At 36.5% G+C, this 21,757-nt stretch overlaps 1 protein-coding gene across 3 annotated transcripts in view; it reads left to right on the top strand.

Moving 5' to 3' along the window:
• Tmtc2 (Transmembrane O-mannosyltransferase targeting cadherins 2) overlaps window positions 1-21,757 on the top strand; it is a 194,545-nt gene that overhangs the window by 92,035 nt on the left and 80,753 nt on the right. For all 3 annotated transcript variants that reach the window (XR_016141111.1, XM_011647049.2, XM_089083943.1), the window contains exons 2-3: window positions 17,721-17,961; window positions 20,875-21,171. Coding sequence is in view for 2 of the 3 variants with exons in the window: in XM_011647049.2 (XP_011645351.1) it covers window positions 17,721-17,961; window positions 20,875-21,171 (538 nt within the window). In the remaining variant the exon portion in view is untranslated. The remainder of the gene's footprint in view (window positions 1-17,720; window positions 17,962-20,874; window positions 21,172-21,757) is intronic.

Genomic DNA, 21,757 nt, shown 5'->3' with positions numbered 1-21,757 from the left:
TACCTGTGCTTGGTCGTATTATACAGGCAAACTGAGAAGCCTCGTCGATATTGGCGACACGAGCACGAGTCGTAAAAGATTCTCTTGTACCGGGCGCGAGCCCGGAATCCCCTCGTGATCGGAATAACGAGTTCCCTGGCTCTCTGCACGAGCGATTCGGTGTGCGTGAATGGGACCCGTAGGACAGAAGAGGGAACAACTTTTCTCTCGCGGCACATCGAGCGCGAGAAAGAAACGTGCTCGCTCCTGCGCTTGCCGATCGGGAACGTACAGAGAGTGCGATTTCCGGACGAGGCCATGAATTTTATTATAAAGCGCGCGCGAGAGAGAGTCGCGGGAATTACATTTCCGATGTCGGACGAGCGAAATTCGGCCCAGCAAGCGAGGATCCTCGATGGATATCCGGATTTCGCGCCGGGGATTCTCTTTTTATTCCGCTTTAATTCGCTCCACGATCCGCTCTGGGATATCGTATGCGCCAAATGGCGCACGAGATTTATAATCGAGCTGTAATTATTGTAAAATGATAACTACCGCCAACAGGGAAAATTAATGCGCCCGATACACGGGGATGAGTAAATGTTTCATACAATCAGAATTAAAAGTAAACCTGCTGTCTATGTTTTTTTTAATCAAAAATGAAAAAATATAAGTTGTTTGTGTCTTGCATTTATAGTTTTTGTTTTTATATTTTCTTTTTAGTTTATTTCAAAGAAGAAGATCTGGCAAACTATCTCGATTTTGTATACTTTAGAAAAAATTTGTTGATGTTCTTTTATACATATAGATATTAGAGTAAATTTTTATGTGATTTTTTTATTATAAATGAAAGTAATAATAAGACGTTAGACTAACTTATACCGAATAAAATATTTACACTGTTTCTTTCAAAGAAAATTTTTGAAAAGCCAACATTAAAATTTGCTAAAAGCGTTTATCGAATTATTTTCCGATGATATACGCGTGACATTAACGAAATTAATTGAACTGATTTTCCATCCACTCCTGCAATTACGTTCACCCTCCCATTATAATTAATTACGAAAACGTATAAATATCAGTTACGTTAATCGAGTACACATAGAAATTAATGTGTTGATCCTTTATTTAAACAGGATTAACCAGAAATTGCTGTATGTAATGTTTAATGGTTTTATTCTAGTATTAATATCATTCAATATTTACTGATAACGAGTAAATTGTAATTAATATTATATATATATATATATATATATATATATATATATATATATATATAATTTTTTATATTTTATAATCAGAATATTTAAAATCATTTTAAAATCACTTTACTACCTTATTTCTTCTAAAAAATGTTTATATATTCGTTGATATTAAATATCCATTTGTCAAATCATATGGAATCGAATGACTTGAATGACTCGAATGACTTCGGGTCTCTCTATGATGTGCTTATTATTGTCGACTGTGCTATTTATGCTATCTAGGTTAAGCGCACTGTCCTGTCAGTACAAGGTCCTTAGTGGATCTCAATACAGAGCTGAAGCAACAATGCAGAGAGGATCCTTAGAATAGTCTCTGTGACCCAATATCGATCTCTATCTCTCTTACTCCTGAAGCATTGATTTTCCATCTCGACTATTGATTCTTGCAAATTAAATATATTAAATTAAATATAAAGTATTAATCACACAAGACGTACAATTCAATTTTTTATGTAAAAAATACGTTTATATTAATAAAGACTTTTCATTTTACTAAAAATCAATCATTCTTTCGAATAAATAATTCTTTAATAATTTATGAAATACAAATTTTTGTGTCTTGAATTAACACCAGACCACGTAGAGACAAAAATATTAGTTTTTTTAATTAAATATGTTTAGTTAAATGTGCTATTTGGTCTTTATTCTTCACTAGTCTCAAACGTAATTTCAAAATGATTACACTGAACGTTGAAGTGCCCTACTGAGCACAGTCGAAAATATGGAGCATCATTTCAGTAAGCCATCATGATTATTCGCACATTTATTACTCGGAGGTAGTGCTGCTTAATGGATACGAAGTGCAGCGGCGATACTCCCACGCCACAAAGCAGAGACTGTTGGAGAGAAACTCGAGAGATCACGCGCATTTATAAGGCGAAACGCGTGACTCGACCCACGACGGCGACATTACCAGAGTCGATAACGGTGGGAGGGAAAGCCAATGGCAGAGAAAGCTCGGAACGAAAAGATGGAGAAGAAAGGGGGAGAAAGAGAGAGTGAGAGTAAGAGTAAGAGCGAGAGAATCTCGGTTCTCTCGTGGAAAACGACGTGCACCGGTAACGTCGTCGCTAACGGCCGTAAATGGACGGTCGTTGAGGAGGAATACGGTGAGAGAAAGAGGCAGAAAGAACAAGAGGCCACGCCAGATGGATGAAGACAGTGGCAAAAATGGGGAAAGGGGAGTGGGAAGGGGGAGGAAGGAGGGGTGGGGACGGCAGAGAGAAAAGAGAGAAAGAGAAAAAGGAGATACCTTTATTACTCGAAGAAGAGCGACGGGGAAAAATAGAGAGACAGGTCGTCTTCGCCTGTGGCAGCCTGCCAGGACCTCGCGGAGGGCGCGAGGAAGGGACCGAGAGCTATACTAGAGAGGACTTCTGGTTGCACGGATGGAACCCGAAGTGAACGGAGAGGAAGGTACAATTCAAGGGACACTCGTATCGCAGTATTGCCCCGAGATCATTTTCTATGCAAAATAAAATATTGCAAATATGACGGAAGCGGTCGCGCATACACACGCACACATATACATTCACATACGTATAGATCGAAAGAGGGAGGGAAGAAGGGGGAGGGACGGAAGAGGGGGGAGGGAGGGAAGGAGAGAGAGAGAGAGAGAGAGAGAGAGAGAGAGAGAGAGAGAGAGAGAGAGAGAGAGAGAGAGAGAGAGAGAGAGAGAGAGAGAGAGAGAGAGAGAGAGAGAGAGACTTTTGTTTTTTTGGACAGGGGGAGAAATGCCGTCAAGTCGGTCCTTTGCAAAGGCAAAGTAGTAAGGAACACATGCGCAGACGTTGAAACACTCGATACCGTGAATTTGATATTTCCCTAGGGCGCACCACCGCTATATATATTCCCGCCTATTTCCACCGCTGTTTCGAAGAATTCTGGATTATCCAATCGGTCACCAACGGTGGTTTTAAAATATACAGAGCGTGTCAGAAGTACCTCTTCTTTATTTCTCTGCTCTCTCTCTCTCTCTCTCTCTCTCTCTCTCTCTCTCTCTCTCTCTCGCTCTGGGAATTTCTCGCCAAATTCAAAGTTGACTCATCTTTACGGGAAATTCAATCGAAGTCCATCGCTGGCACAACTTTTTAATTTTCAACTTGGTAATTAAGCGTGGGATTAAAACTTCGTTGAAATAAAGTCCCCTCGGGATTGATTGTAAAATAAGCTTTTGTTAGCCATTCACACTTTAAAAACTTAGTTCGCATCGTTTAATGGCTCTGTAATCGGGTACCCTGTGAAATTCTCGCTAAGAGGATACATTCACTGCGCATTAAAGGAATACGCAAACAATTGGAGTTGAAATAAATTTTCCTGGGAAGATATGTGCAACGAGAGGAGAGATGCGATTCATTGTGATACTTGACCGTGTGATTAATGGCGCTTTCTAATTTATGCAAAACCGTAATCGCACATCTATGTCTCCTCGTGTAGAGGCGACACACGAGAGCACGAAGGGTTAAAGATCGAAACGTGCATTAATCACGATGATTAATACGTCGTTTTACGCGAAAGGGCGAACACCTCGAAGTTACACATTAATAATCACACTTATTTCGTCGGAGCGTATAATTAATAGCAGAGAGAATGGAACGGATTAGGCGCAACTGTTGAAAATTACACAATGCCACGATAAAAAACTTTACGTAACTTACTTTGGACATATGAATTTATTGAGAAAATCTACTTAACTTTTATTTAACGATTACATTACCGATGCAATGTGTTAATTATTATTTTAAAATATATTAAATATAAATTATGAATATAAATAAATAAATTGAATCATATTATAATGTATTTTCATAAATTGAAAATACATTATAGTACGAAAAAATTTAATTAAATAATATGAAAGATTAATGCAAAATTGCAATACAATCTGAACGTTCTACACTCCACATTCTTGATAACATTAATGTAATTCATCTTAATCGCACGGGTGTCAATTATTGTTACCAATCTGGCCAAATTAATCTTATTATAATCTGGCAATATATCTCGTTCGTTTTCACAGTTCATTCAAAGACATAATGTGCAGCGATCGCACGCTACTGCTCGAGCATTATTTCGACAGTTTACAAACTTTGATTTCCTCCTCGGTATCTAAAATACCGGCGCATCGTGCTATCAGTAACTTTCGACCGCGCGCACTCGTGAACGCGCCATTGATCGGATAATGACCGATTTAACCATGAATGAGAAAACGATCGTCTGTAAAATGATGCATGTTATTAGATCGATCGAACAGAAATAAAAATTTTATCGTTCAATTATATTGAGCGAGAAATTTATACCATCATCATTCATAGAAAACTTTTTTTTAGAAATATATAATTCTGTAATTAATAAAATATTTTAATGTTTTATTCACAATAGATATTTGATAAGGAAAAAAAAGACTCTTTCGTCACTTTTACTATTTATTTTTACGTCGTGAAACATAAAATCAGAACTTGAATTAAATTTACGACAGTATACCTATCGATCTATGTGTATAAATTTCGTGAAGATATAACGAGATACGTCGGTTGCGGATACGCCAACAGGGAGAAAGACATTTGTATGGGTCGTGAGGCGACCGAAACTCCGAGCGAATCTCGAATAATGATCGACGCGGCGAGCCGACACACAACGGGACGGAACTGAGGCTTCGGAAACGAGATCGAGCGGAACGGGGTTGCGGAGAACGGCGTGCGAGCGGAGAACGGAGAACGGGCGGACGGTATGTAAAAGCGTAGAAAGGAGAGGCGGATGACTTCGTGCCGAGCGGCACGGGCAGGTTATTCGCAAATGGAATACGTATAGATCGCACCCGCGCGCCGGATTGGGGACGGTGATCGATGGATGGTGGGTGGATTGGCTTTACGGGGATCGACCGTTAGGAGATTGACCTCTGTCAGGGGTTTCTATTACGACGTCCTCGAGTCCTGCGGCGTACGAGGGAACGAGGGTCGTATCCTCCCCACGAATCCGCACAGCTTTCTGCGAAAAGCTTCACCCTACTCGTAACTTCATATCTCTCTCTCTCTCTCTCTCTCTCTCTCTCTCTCTCTCTCTCTCTCTCTCTCTCTCTTTCTCATTCACTCACTCTCTCTCTCTTTCTCGCTGTATGGCCGCTCCGATTTATGCTCGCCGATTTTCACGCCCGTGAAACGGATCGGCCGTGGAACGGCGTATATTATGCGCGAAAAAAAATTTGATTCAATCCACGAGCCGATTGAAAAGGGACGGAGTTTATAAAAGTGGTCTCGCGCGTTTCTTTGCCTGCGGATTTGTGAAATGGTTTCTTACAACATTGTGATAAACGATGCGTCGATACCGAAACTGAATGTTCGGCATTCAAATACAACATGACATTTTATGATTTGCTTTATCCACAGATTATTGGGTAAAATTATAGATCGTTACTCTTCACTGTACTGTCTTTGTGGAATAATTTTCTTTAAGTTATATTTTGTATACATAATAATTTAAAGACATTATTAATACTAAAATACCTTTAGTATATTCAAAATTGATTTCTTATCAAGAAAGAATCTACGTGTATATGCGCATGCGTTAATGAAACGTAATTCGCGTAATGATTATAATCTGTGAAAAGTTACTGTGAAAGTTTAATTCTTTCTAGCTAAAACATTTTGAAAGTTCCACTTAAACTTCATTCGTAAAAATAAAGAACTGTGTAAAATTAAAAAATTCCAATAATAATTCCGCTGTTAATCATTACTCGAAAATACAAAATCCGTTAACAATTGAATTTCGTCATAAATTATTCGAGATCATTTAGCATCTAATATTAATCAGGCGGAAAGTGCTGTTGCGGAAATGTCGACTGCGAAATCCTCAAAGAGATACAAATCTGCTGCTTATTACCTATAGAACGCTCCGTTGATCGTACATCATGGGATTCATCTGAACGAGACCGCCACGTCTTTCGATTTGGCTCGCGGCATGCGGCATGGCTCTAAACTGCCAGCGGACAAAGTATTTATCGTCGCGTTCGATACGTCGTATGGGCATTACCGATACGTACGACCGCGATATATATTTCCCATGATCAATTCGAAAGAGCCGCTTCCGGGAGATTGGATAACTCGCGTTGTTCCGAGAGTACACGAAAGTCCGTGGATCTTATCGTGCCCGGCGATGCATAGCGAATAATAGCCGGCATGGATTTCTCGCTTGATCGCATGAACTGGAGCACGCGGGAGAGAAAGAGAGAAACGAAACGAGCATTTAGACGAAACGATTGCCGAATGATATACTGTATACCTTCGCATTACGTTTTAATTTCAAATTACGTTACGTCATATAATATCGCGACGTTATATGTAGTGCTACTTTAGCATTAATCTTAAAGAGAAAAGATTCTAAAATTTATAATAAACGACACAAAAAAATGTATCATGTAAAATTTACAAATGTGAACAAATCCATTAATTTTTTTATAATTCACTTTTTATTTAGCGTGTAATATCGTGTATTGCGGTATTAAATTTTCTTTTAGCTATTAATAACACATATTAAAATCTCGTTATCGCGCTATGCATATATATATATAGATTATCGCTGTGTCGGTAAAACCACTTCTCGTCTCATTATAATGTGGTCACTATCGATGGTCGATGTGGTCCCGATAACTCTTTTATATGATGAGATCCGGACGGAAGTTATACCGGTATAATTATCAGGAACAACTAGGAAGCAAAATATCGCGACGTAACCCAAAAGTGAAATGAGTTTTCGAGGCGATTTGACGAGATTAATCGATTCGCTTTGCTTAATAATTATCGCAGCTCTTCCCCGACGGGTGCCATTTGCGGGTGCGACACTTTGCCGCATCTGTTTCGACGGCGCGACTTAACCCAAATTGCTTTCCTGAAATCGATTACAGCCGGTGTATAACAGAGCCGCGGAGCTGAATTTCTATTACCGGATACAATTCCGAATCGAAAAGGGGGAGAGAGAGAGAGAGAGAGAGAGAGAGAGAGAGAGAGAGAGAGAGAGAGAGAAATCAGCATCGTGTTTGTTCGTGTCGAAAATCGACACGAATAATTTTGACGAACCCACGAACACTTATCGCTGATAAATGTCTAACGAGATTGGGATCTAAATTAACACCATACTATTACAGTATTATTGTGGCTATTACTAAAATTTAATACTAGTATTACAGATACCATTAAGGATGTATATCATGTTATATATCCAACATTGGCAGAAGCATAAATTTTATCCTATTATTTTTTCTGAATATTTATATAAAAGCTGAGTACAATTGTCTGAACGATTAGGAAATTATTTAATTTTTTAAGTTTGCATTGATTCTTATAGAGAGAAATCGCATAATGTTGAAACTAAATGGTATATTATAGATTTATATTTTGTTTTAAAATCTGATAAATAATTCATTCTTTATAATTTGATATATATTTAAGTTATGTAACATCGATTAATAATCTAAAACATTGCTATAAATTACTAGTTTTACTTGTTGCAGTTAATTTCAAACAATATTTACAAAATTTTTTTTATCAGTTAAAAAAATATTTATTTACAAATATTTTGTTATAAAAATATTAAAAATTATATTTTATTTATATTTCAATTTCTTTCAAGTTATTTATTTCATGTTCCAAACAGAATGAACATAAAAAACATGTTTTTCTGAAATTTTAATAATGGTACTATTGTATAACTAATACATTTTTAATTATATTGAATTGTAATTAGGAAGAAAGATGCAACGCAAAAATTATATCATTTCTTTAAAAAAATTTGCACTGTTGACTATTTTAAAATTTACTATTTTATGTGACTGTTACTAATAATGCTAATGACTCGTTATCGATCATATCTGTCAGCTGACATCATATATATCATAACTTATGTATAATGGTTTGGGCACCGCCTAAAAGCAAAAAAAACATTTTTCTCCTAAACAAGAGACATTTCTCCTTTAATGGTTGTATAGAAAAAGATTAATGACTAAAAGAAAAATCCCACGTAATATTTTGAACAAGCAAAAACTAATGCGCGAGGATATTCTCCTCCCAACCGTTTCTTCTTCAATGATCACATGAAGAAAACGATTAAAAAAATAAAATTCCAAACGATCTTATTAATGTATCCGGAACGTGCGCCTTCGTTTAAATAAGATGTAACGTATGCGACGTCGATTGAAACTCTGGTAGGAAGCGTTAATGCCGCAAGACGAACGAATGACACTAAGGGAATCCCAGGCTTCGATAACGTTCCAGTATTTTCAACGCTCGTCTCTCACCGTTTCTCGCTGGGGCGTGATTCTCTGCACCCTGCGCCGATTCGGTCGCAAAATCGCACGAGGAAAATCGCGGAATAGAACGGCACGGGCTCGTTCGGGCGCGTCGTTCGTTCGTCGATGGCGCTGCGGCTGAAGGTATGCCCCGTAAGAGACGCCCGAGGGATGGAATGAGTTTTCCAGACGATTTAGTCAGGTATTTATTTGGCCCCCGCACGTCCCCCGCTCTCTCACCCTCACCTCTTACCAACATCTTCGTGGTTCTCGCTCCCAAGACTATCTTCCGGGAAATGCCTGACATAATGTAGCGTCGTCGAGCTATGCGCCCTCCCTCCCCCCCCCCCGTGTCTTATCCTCCTTCCTACCACAATTCTCATTCTTCCTATCCTTTTGCCGTTCTTCCGGTTTCCCTTTTCCGCTCGTCTCTGTCTTTCTCTTCATGGTATAACGTCAATATCTTTTCTCTTCTTATCCATCTGTTCTCCTCTATCGATTTCTATACAGATCTTTGAAACGAAACCGTACAAGCTGTTTTTAAAGTAAATATTAATTATTTGCCTCATTCTATTTCTGCGAATGTATCGATACCTCGAAATACGAATTATTAATGCCATTGAATACTTGGAATCAAGCGCAAATGTGGTAAAAATAAAAATATAAATATCGACATATTTATGTGTATTCTCAAGTCGGTGGAAGATATCGATTGTTCTTTCTAGATTAATAATTTGATTCTTATTATTTTAGTCTATCTTTATTATAGAATTATTTTATTTTAATCAAATTATTAATTAAATTATTGATTTCTTTTTACAGTATTAATTATTGATTATAACGTCTTATAACGTCTTTCACTTTCTCGGTGGTTTCTTCCAAAGTTCAATAAACTTTTATCTTCAGCTCTTTCGCGGTTTTCATATATATATATATTTTCTCTCTTTATTGTTTACATACTTATCTACCTGCACGTTTCTGTATCATTTGCAAGATCTATAATTGAAAATAAAAAAAAAAACAAAAATTCAATAGTTAGCAAGAGTTTACAGAAAACTTTAACTATATAAGAGGAGGAAATAAGAAAGAGAGAGATAGAGAGAGAGAGAGAGAGAGAGGGGACCTGCAAATTGCCACGCGTCACATCATCCCCTGGGATCGTGCAGCTAGCTCTCACTGAAGCAGCATCGTATCGCGTCGCGTTCATCGGTGTGAATTTCTATCAGTCGCGGTAGTGGTACGAGACCGCCTTATCGTGCAATAAGGAATTGCGCTACGAAACTTGATCATGGTCGATCGTATCGAACATATCTCTGCGCCAAGACGTTAATATTGTAAATTATTGCAGCAACTAACTTTGAGTATATCGGCATATTATCTGGATATAAACTTTGATGTTCCTCTTTTATCTCCCTCTTTTATCTTCTTCCGAACTTATATAAAAATATATTTTATTATAAAGTCGCGACTTTACTTTCTTGCACAAAATAAGATGCAAAAGTTTTTTAGATTAGAATTAAATTTCTACATGTTGATAATTGAATTTGAGATAATAACTTTCTTATTGCGGAGATATCTAAAGTTAGTACAATTGATTTAACGATTTGTTATGTTATCTTTTCTGAATACAACCCACGGCTATTCTCCTGTGAAATTTAAAGCTTGTCAAATATCAAGTCCCAGATCGATACGTAGAAAACTATAAAACGTTAACTGACAAATACTTAGTACTCCGATGGCGCGTTTCAGCTACGAAAAGTGGTCCAATATCGCGTGACAAAAAAAATCACGGACACTGACTTTAAACGGCGATTATAAATTCGATACGTATCGTGTGAGATATCGCGTAGACACAACGAGAAAAAAGTAGACACGAATACAAAATAGGAAATGCATCAATTTTTTATCGCAAGAGAAGTCGATATCTACGATTCAAAATGCGAGGTATTCGAGAAAGAGAATTCTATCTTCCAAATACGGTAAATGGCATTTCGAAAAAAGAATTCGTTTTGTTCTTCAAATTAACACAGATTTATCTAACGAGTCGTCTGTTTAAAGCTTTTAACGAGCGAACGAACGTCGTTCCACTTCCATCGCGGTTCGCTTAATCGATACGAATTTTTATTTATCGGCGGATTAACGAGACTCATTCGAGCTCGTGCGAATCGAAATGGGCGCCCTAGTCGGGAAATGGAAATGATCGCGGGTCAGAAGTTTATGAGATCATGCGGCCCGGGAGAGGTTTTCACCACGTTGCAAAAAATTCCATTTGCGATAATACCCTGGTTTCGTGCGATGGCGCATAACCGATTTTCTCACTACCCGTCGTAATGTAAAAAGATAGGAATGTAAAATCCCGTAATAACCGTTACACCATCCGCGTGTTATGAAACAAGAATCTCTATCTCTTCCTTTTCTTGCTCATCTCTCGTTTCTTACTTAATTTTTTTTTAACATATTAAACTATCTTCTTCTGTCACTAAGTCGTGATGTCTTAAACACTGATTGTTTAACAGAATCTTCCCCTTTCAAAAATTTCTATAGCAATGTCGCATTTTGCAACAAGTTTGCGGAGATAATACGCCGAAAAAATATCCCCTCGTATATACCTTTATAATTTTGGCAGCAACGCGCAAACTTGTTTTTCTCCCGCCTGTTTGCAAAATCAAATATTATTTGACATTCCCTTTTCGAATCTTTTTCTGGAAAAATTTTATGACGAGGTGATTTTAACAAAAAAGTAAAAAATTAACTTTAAAATCAATATTCAGTATACTGTATTAAAGGTGACAAATCTGAACGTCAGAGAGACAATAGCGAGAAAGAGAGATATATATGGGGAATATGTCACGCAATGTCATTGTTAGATCTAATGCAACAACCATGTACTCGATCAACATTGCATTTTACTCTGCCATTCTCCTGTCTCTACATCGACTTGCCATAGAAACTAAATGTAATCGATAGGACATCTTCCTTTCTCATTCTCCTATTTCGTTTTCCCTCCCAACCCTTCCAATCCTATAACCTATCTTTATTCTGTCGCACCTTTTCATTCCCGTATCCTATCGCTCTTCCGCCATCCTCTTTTTCTTTCAGGACCGGCACTATGTGCAAACCGGACGAAAGCACAAACGGAGATTAATCATCGGTCGATTTTAATATCGTGGCCATGCGAGGTATCTTGGGACACCGGAGAGAAGAAGGGGTAAAGAGAAGGGCGAAGAGGAAGGGAGGAGAGGCATCTATTCCGTAATTTATTAATTCATTTCTGCGCACTTGGGGGGGTTGGACCCAATAATTCTAATTTGACCGCGCCGTCGTTAAGCGCTTTCCGATTCGGCCCGCGCCCTTTATAAGAAGGAAGGCAGAAAATTGAATCGGCGTCGTCTTACATAAGTCGATGAGGCTTAAAGGGGTTGGACGAGTATTAAGTGACTCAATTCTGGGGATGGAAGAGCGAAAGAACCAAAAGAACGCAAGCTATACCCACCCCGCTTCCGGATCCATTATGTGACATCGCGTCGTTTCTTCGCGAGTTTCAGGACGAGCTTCATTAACGTCACGCGCACGTTGTCATAAGAGTGTACGAATATGTATGTGTGTGCATACGTGTGTGTCGTAGATGAATGTGTACGTGCGTCAACAAGAATACACCCGCTTCCCTAATGGCTTCGTCGACCCGCGAACGTTTACATTTGTCATATGCGACACGTGAAGAACATGCTTGACGTCACATCGTTTTTTTGAAGATTACCAGGACAAGATATTTTGGTGACGTTTCCTGCCTTTTAGAAAGAAGATCGTTTCCCCTTTTCTCTTTTTTTTTGTATGTATAATGTAGGTATTCGGTCTGTGAAACTTGCTTGTATAAGCACAATACGCCAGAATTTTTGGACGTTTCTCATATAAAAGCGAGGGAATGTCAGTGTCTGAGCGCCTTGTGATTATCCACCTCACTATTCTTGACAATAATTTTGCGATTTAAAGTCTGGACGCACAGACATTTATAGAAAAATAGAATTTAAAGTGTGCAGCGTGAGAGAACGATGTACTTGAATCACGTGCTTCGCGTGAAAGTTAACTTCATGACAGAAAATGTTGTATCCTATACGTGTACCCGAGCTTTATTAACGTCACGCACGTCAGTGTGAATTGTAGTACGCGACTTTCTACAAATATTCTGTTACATTTTATATTTTTATATATAATGGAAAATTTATATATAATGGAAAATATATATATATATATATATATATATATATATATATATATATATCGGCATCTTTATGTCTCGCAAATTTCAAAAAAACAATTTTCCATTATATATATAAAACGTAACAGAATATTATGATATATATATATATAGACTTATACAGACTTTAAATCGCAAAATTATTGTCAAGAATAGTGAGGTGGATAATCATAAGGCGCTCAGACCCTCGCTTTTATATGAGAAACGTCCAAAAATCCTGGCGTATTGTGCTTATACAAGCAAGTTTCACACCGAATACCTACATTATACATACAAAAAAAATATTTTCTCACCACTCCAATCAATCATGTGCAAACCCACCGTGACGATGGAGTGATCAATTTCTAAATCGTCAATACGTCTTGCGAGTCTACACGCATCATTAAAGGCGTGCACCACCGTCTTGACTGCGGCATTCATTATCGTGATTAAATTTTGAAATTGATTTTCTTGTTCCTTCTTTTGAATTATCTTTGCCGCATCATTTCGTAAATCGAAAGGAGAATAAAGAATCAGGAAGGATGAAAGTGAAATAAAAGAAAGAAATTAATTCTATAAAATAAAAATATCAATATAAATGGCAATTTTTGATTCTGCAAAAAGATATATTCAATATATGTATGTACATTTTCTTATCGCAAATTAAAAAATGTGTCCATGATAAATGATATATAAACGCCCTATTTCCCTCTTTTCCCTTTTTCTCTCTCTAATAATAGCAGTCAAAAATTTTGTTTCACTTTCATCAATTCTCCCTCGCGTGCGTCACTCCGTTAGACAGCAGTCAAAATTTAGGGTCTACGACAGGGAATACAGACTCGTCTGAACTCAATTGCAAGGGTTTGTAGATGGAGGGGAGCGACTTATTTGAATACCCTTGGTTTAGACGAGGCAGAAAATCGGGGAGCGCCGCGTCAGAAAAATAACTCCTAAACGAGGCGGATTCGACAACACGAATTTTCAGAATACTGCAATCGTCATGAATGGGAATTAATTGGTAGCCCCCCTCGTCCCGACCGTCGTTCGCGCTTCGTCGAGAGATTTTACAAATTTTCATTACATGCAAGCCAGCCGGTACGAACGAATGGAGGCCGAAAGCTTCACGAAAAAGCATCGAGGACGCGCAATCTCGATTACTCGTACCCGAGAACGGGCACAGCTTCACGGACAAACTCATTCCGGCATAACAAATTATTCGGGAAAACGACAGGAATTGTGCAGAAGCGACTAACAAGAAAGTAATTTGGTGTCACTCGTTTTATGCGACATCCCAAATTCTGCGGAGATTTCCATGCAAGCTCGGCGCGAAATTTACTCGCGGATTAATAAAGGGAATATATGCTTTTAAACGTGTATCTGAGTCGTAACGCTTAAATATTTAAATTCAGATAATTTACTTGCGATAATTAGAAACTCTATTTCGATAATTTGTATTCATTAAACTCCGTCACATCGCGTTTCGATAATTGAACATAATTTCGATAATTACACTGCCTCTGATTGCGAATATTATAGTAGACTTCAAAATAAATTCTTCACACGTAAAATGGAAGTGTGGAAAATATCATATTTAAAAATAGAATATAATATTTCCGTGTAAATTTGTTTACTCTCTCTCTTGTTTACAAATTATTTTAGTATAATTAATGTAATAATTAAAAATCACAAATTAAAAAATGTTGCTCTCATATTTGAAAGAGAAAAGTATTTTATAAATGACAAAAAATTTTTTAAATAATATCGCTTAGGCTTGTGTAGAATAACAATGACATAAACTGTTTTACCCAAAAAATGATATGTTCATGATTTTCTACACAAAGTTTACAAAATTATTATTAATTATTATTAAAAATGTCGTCGCTAGAAACTAGTATTAATAAATAAAAAAACTGAACTTGATCTCATGGAAATTCAACGTAAATATTCTTTTAAATGAAAATGTAATTTATTATTTATTAAATATTATTTAAGAAACATGCTGCTCATTAAATCACGATACTAAAAATTACGCGACGACAAAATTGACGAAGCTATCGTTTTATTTTCTCAACGATGCAATCTAGATGGTAGCCTTTGGTATGGGGATCTGGAGACGAACCGAAACATCGAGTTCATCGATACCCATGAATATTGATCGGCCGTCGATTAGAACGCTTCCTCGCCCGAGGCGGGTATGGGATCGTCGGGTCTATACGATCTGAAGAAAAAGTTGTTACGCCTCGTCGAGGCGTAACAAGCGATGGCGGACTTCTTACAAATTTTTTTACGGCGCGTCCAGAAGCGCATTAATTGGACGAAAGCAGCGACGAAAATAATAGATTATTGAACGCGCATTTGCGAAATATACGTGAAATGAAATATCAAGAGGCAATTGAAATAATTCGATAATTTCGAAATAATGGAAGCGTTTCCTCCGGAAAGCGCAGCTTTGATATATAAATAGACTTAGCTACGTAAAACGTTATCGTTTAGCTTTATTCATTTCGCGAAAACGGTACTTGCGCATCGTCGTTGTGGTAATCTCTTTCCTTTCTTTGAAGAAGGAAACGGATTTAACCGTGTAAGAGTTCAATTATGTCCTTTAGCGACGGTAAGAAAGAATTCTTTAACATAAAAGCGCGATCGTAATTGCAAGTTTTCTTTGCGCATCTACTCTCGCGATCTTAGTAGATAATCTTAAAAAGATTGCATTAAAAAGATATTTTTTACTTCTATTATATAAAATTATCACAATATTTGTATCAGTCTCTTTATCCCAACATTGTGCTTTCGTGTTATGTTATTTTGTTGTATCATTTATTTACAGCTATACAGTAATTTAAAATGTAACTCGTAAAAGATAATATATACATATATACATATATATATATATATATATATATATATATATATATACATATATACATATTTTGCATCATACATTGCTTATAAAGCGTATTCGATAACTCCTATCAATTCGACATTTTTATTATCAAAATATAAATAACTTTTATATAAATATAACTTTTATTATAAAAAACGTATATTATGGCAAAAAATTCTTTCTGATAATCGCAATAAATAACCCCAAATTTTATTTAGCATTAAAATACGAATAAAAATATTAGAATATGTACTTTTTATTACTTTTAAACAAACTACTTTTACGTGCTCGTATTTTGTTGAGATTAATCTTTTTCACTTACGTGCATTATTATTTTTCTTGTTTTCTGGCATGTATGTATGTTCCATATATATTCCGTAAATATATATATTTAACACAACACATGAGAGCCGTTGATGAATAAGCCTTTTTAAATTATCAAATAATCCTGAAGTAACTTACGTGTATCGATAAATTCTACATTTAAAACCGCAATAAAAAGACAAAAGTGCACCAAGCAACCGGCGCCGTTGCGATCCTGGTGTGCGACTACATCGTTGTCGTTCCACCTTCTTCGAAGACGACCAGCGGCTCTTAGGTTCATGAAGTGCTCGGAATACACTTTGCAGTTCTTACACGTGGAAATATATGTACGTATGTACACACGAGTGTGCGACCGACGATATAAGGCCGGGCGATAAGGCCGTTTCACTGCAGCATTATCGCCGTCGTAACCGTTTTCGTAGGCTAGCACACGACCTGTATAAGTGATCTTCACGTACGATTGCTCCGCCGACGAAGTAGGCGATAACAACGGTACCTCATATAAACGGTATCTCCAACTAATTACATTATCGTTGACTTCTACTTATTTCGTGAAACGAATCCACAAACTTTAAAATCTGATAATTGTCGAAGACACTTAAGAATTTTACTTTTCGAATTATCTGATTTTTTTTAAAATGATGTATGAAAAACGTACTGATATACATCTCTCTAAAATTTATTAAAATTATTAAAAAAAGAATTTCTATAATTTATGATCTTTGTTTGTGTTTACATTATTTCTATACTCACTCTTTCTGTTTAGAAATAACAGTTTATATTAAAATATTATTTGATGTAATGGCTACTTTGTTAAATGTTCCGTCAAACAAATAATATTCTTTATTAATTTTCAATTTTATTCTCTGAAAACAAACACTCGAATGAAATCTAAATGCGTCGATGCATTGATATTTACACATTGATAGGAAACGACTGATCGATAACGAGCGCGAGAATTATTTCTGCCAACTAATACGTATGTACACGAGATGGTGTATTCGCGCCCCAAATAATTAATTCATGGACGTGAGATAAAAATGGTTTATTAAATGCCACCCCGAATGATTTGTCGCTGGCATTCGGCCCGAGAACTTCGGTTGATGCGGTTAACGCGATGAACTGACCGAAATGTTGCAAGTCCCGTATTAAATTGCATGGCAGGAAAATAGGCGAATCGAGAGAGAAACGGCTTATTTTATTTTAACCGCTGGTCAAACTACGTTACATATAATAATACCTATTTCGCAATTTTTAACACGGCATGCAGTGGTAACCCAATACGGTTTATATTATTACAATACACTGATTAAGTTACACGCGACTCGCGACGTGTTGAAAAAACGATTTTGCCAATTTTTGCTATTTCCATAACTAGTTATGTTTTCGTGATTGTAAACTGGATTATAATTTGCACAAATTCAAGTGGAGGTTCCACTAAGTTCCGCGAATTTTCATTATTACATTAATATTTAATTATCATGATTTTATATCATAATTCAATAATTTCATTATTTATTTATAATAAGTTATTAAATTATAATTTATAGTTGTAATTAAATATATACATATATTTAACATTTTTATGTTTTTATTACGTGTATATTGTGTATACTTAATTACGCTATAATTTGATATAAATATTATACAATATATGTATGTATATACTTATGTGCATATATATAATTAGATATATTGTAAAATTTTCGTGTTTGATGTTAATATATAACCTGCACTTTCATCTCTTTGTTACAGAAGAGCCATCTTGACGAACCCTGACCTGTTGGCGAGCACACCGTGGTATCGATTGCTCGAGAATGACTTCTGGGGAACTCCACTGACGGAACGTGGCTCGCACGGCAGCTATCGACCGCTCTGTGTGGCCACCTTTCGTCTGAATCATTTTCTGGGCGGCCTTGAACCCTGGGGTTACCATCTGGTGAACGTGGCATTACACGCCGCCTGCACCGTTCTCGTGGTCAAGGTTGCTAGAAAGGTGAGTGATCGCATGTAAGTGAATTTCCGCAATCTCTGAGAATATCTCGCGAAGTGAAAGAAACAACGAATAGTTGCATTGCGAGAAAATTAGAAAGATTTTGTTCACATCGAATAAGAAAGCGATCGTGTCGCAACAAAATAATCTGGACAGGTGTGGATTCTATGCCAGGATGACAAAAAGGAGTTAACTGTGACACCTGTAGAGCGAGCGCACATCACACGGGAATTTTGATAATATTCAACGATATAGTGACTGTCGGAAATAAAATCCTAAAAGTCTGCTTGATGCCAGAATATTATATATAATATTAACGCTGTATTTCTCTTTTGACATAATTACATAAGCGTATTATGAAGAAGTATTAAAATCTAAAATTCATTGGGATTCATTGGGGTAAATTTGTTAACGCTTAGCAAAAAAAGTTAATTGTTAACTAATTTAATTTGCAATGCTTTTGTTTTTTATTTCGTCTGAATCGTCCCTCCCGTTGATTGCTATCCAAGAAAGTGGTACCGTCAATTAATCAAGATTTAAACATCTATTAACGGTAGACTTAATTCTCGTACTATCAATTACATCACAGTTCTTACTGTGTGACATTAATTTGCGCGGCTTTGCGGGAGGAAATTACGAGAAGTGCAATTCGCTTTGCAATAAAAGTCATGCTACGAATCCATCTAATTATCAAGTAATTCTAGGTTCGTTTTATATCCGAAATAAAGTCACCGTGATCCCTTATATTTTATTTGTACCGGAGCACATCTTCAGAGAATCGTCGACGGTAGAATTCAAATAACGAGGAGGATCCCCGCTTAACTTTGACATAAGCCTACCGCGCGGTTTTAATTTTACGACGTCACTTCGTTTTAGTTAGCTTGGGATTCCTCTTATTCCGGAAAGGACGATAGGACGGTCGTGAAAGGGAATTGTAATGGCGATCCGACGTAACTGCACGCGAACATCTCAAATAGAACTTTCGGATACGTCGGAGGATCAAAAGAGCCGCTACGAGGTGCTATCATCCTAATGAGACTTTAATTTTACATCACCTCTTTCGGTCATTATGTTTAACTTGGCAAATATTTAACTTCGGCGTATTATAGTAACTCTTTTGAGGAATCACGTAAAGTACAATTTAATTATACGTGCAGTAAATTACGCGAAGTTCAATTATAACTATACTAATTTAAATCAAATATAATTACATGTATACTAATTCAAATAAGGCTCTGTTGTACGAGCTAAAATGCATCAGATTTAATTATAGAAATCATAAAAACCGTATTGTGTTAGAACCGTATTGTGTATAGAAAATTTTTTTTATTTTATTTACACGAATTAAAGACAAATTAAAAATACTGATAAGAAGTTTTTGAATAAAAAAATTAAACGAGCAAAGCGATTATTAACGCCAAGATTAAAGTTGTTTTTTACATTAGATGATTGCAAATTGCTTTTTCTAGAAACTTGTTTATTGAGACGTACTATTTGTATTTTTTGTTTGTTTTGTTGTTTACTGCGCTATGTGAGAAATTAAATCAATTTTCTGCGTAGCTGAGATAGTTGGTGGTGATATGATTTTTGAAAATAAATTATTCATTGAGATATATTATTTTCTTGCTCGAATTGCCTTACGACCTTAATTGCTGACATTTTTTAAAATTTGCCACGCATCAAAAAAATTTATTGTGCGACGAATTTCGAGGTTATAATAAAACAAAAATATTTTACATCGATTGTAAATAGAATAAATGCCGAAAAAAATTTTTCTTATTATTATATTGTATTAGATTTGATTAGGTTGATAATAATAGTTTATTACGTTATATAATCTATCAACGCGAAATGCTTCGCTCAGCCGAGAATATTACTTGTGAACGGGTATCGGGTATGATCGGGTAAAGAGAGATTCATTCAGCGCATTTCTTGGAACTGTGAAAACAAGCAGTAATATCCAAGTTATGTACCGTTTTATAAGTTCATTAACAACTCAAATCGTTTTAGCGCGTTATTATGGGCGTGAGGAGGTGGCAAGTACGAGGAGCCGCGTTAATTTAATACACACAGCACTTACCCGTGTAATGAAACTGTCGCGCTAATTAACTGCATCTAAGTGTATTAATGAAAGTACTTCTCGTACTTCGAGAGCACCGTTTTGAGTTATGCATGCTGTTAATATCTCAGGCAAGATCTCGCCGCGCGGTGTATTTCCTCGTTCTCGATTCCGATCGGTTTTACTCCCGTGTGCCATTTCGTCGCCACCTTCGATTTTCCGCTGGCACGTTGAAAAAATATACGACATTTATACAATTTCCCTATTCGAAATTCCTCCCGTCTCGTCGTATTCTCGATCCCCTTATTGCAAATGTGCATCGGATCGTATAATTTTCAAATAACCCTCATCGATGACTGCTGCCAACGATTACCAAGCATCGCGTATATAACTACGAATTGTATTTCTCTGCATCTTTACATATATTTGACGTCCTTTTCTATATTTTGATCTAAAATATTTATTTGTATTTTTCGAAAAAGTAAGCATACTTGTTATTGGTAAATAAAATTTGTGATTATTTTATTTTCTACTAATGTTGCTTCAGCATTAATTATAACAAGATAAATTATAATAATTTCCATTAAAATCTCTTAAAAATTTTAGAGAAGCTATTTGTGTGTAAGATCTGACGTAATTTCCATATTTTGTGTAGATTCCGTATTTTGTATAGATTGTTATTGTTCGCCGTTTGCTCGATAGAGCGATTAAATCTAAACACTGATCAAATAATCTTCGAGACGGAGTAGAATAAATTAACGTTGGAGTTAATTTGCCCCACTACTGTCGCTTGAAGGATCGCCTCGCGAGACGTTTACATGTGTACCTTACGAGATATCCGCAATTACACTCCGCAGGTTCTGCCAGGAAGGAGCAATCTCGCGCACGCGATCACGGGTTTCCTGTTTGCGGTCCATCCCATTCACAGTGAAGCTGTGGCCGGTATAGTCGGACGTGCCGACCTTCTTGCCTGTTTCCTGACCTTGACATCTTTCCTGACATACTCAGCCCATTGTAATCGCACGAGATCGCCGTTTCCTCTATTGCTGGCCCTGGTGTCATCAACGTTAGCCACCCTCGCTAAGGAAACAGGCATATCGTCTCTGGCTCTCTGCCTTCTGTGGGAACTCTGTCGCGGCGAGCCAACTCGAAAGGTAAGTAACGTAATACTATTTAGTCTAACAGTATCAAGTTTTCTACCCTAAAAAACTAGGCTTGCGACAGTCAAATCAAATATATAAAGCGAGAAGTAATTTATATATATATATAAAATACTTTATATATATAAAATTATGTCTATAATAAAAATTACAAATCCTTATTAATTATAATTATATCAAAATACACTGAATTTTTCAAATGTTCAATATTTTTGCTCTGAGTTAAATATAAACGTAGGTTATAATGCTAATATAGACGAATGACATATTGAAATAAATATCTAAGGTCCTGCACATGTAGCTCTATCTTACTTATTTATATCCATTTACGTTTAATCTTTATTATGAATTTTCACTTCCAAAATTTATTCCTGTTCTAATATTTCCTCTATTATACGCAGGAGCTAAGCTTCATGTATCATTATATTTCATTCGGCCAAAGGGATAATCGTATAAACACGTGCAATCAATCTTTAAGCGCGTTTAAGCTTTGCGAACTGATGTAAATAAAGATTAAAGTATTTTTAATTTTAAAGTATTTTTAATTTTGAGACTGGAAGTTAACGTGTTCGCTTCGATA

Source organism: Pogonomyrmex barbatus, unplaced genomic scaffold, assembly GCF_055798465.1.
Source record: "Pogonomyrmex barbatus isolate J1 unplaced genomic scaffold, ASM5579846v1 scaffold1, whole genome shotgun sequence".
Taxonomy (NCBI): Eukaryota; Metazoa; Arthropoda; class Insecta; order Hymenoptera; family Formicidae; genus Pogonomyrmex; species Pogonomyrmex barbatus.
Note: the sequence above shows the minus strand (reverse complement) of the source record. Positions and strands in the feature narration are given on the sequence as shown.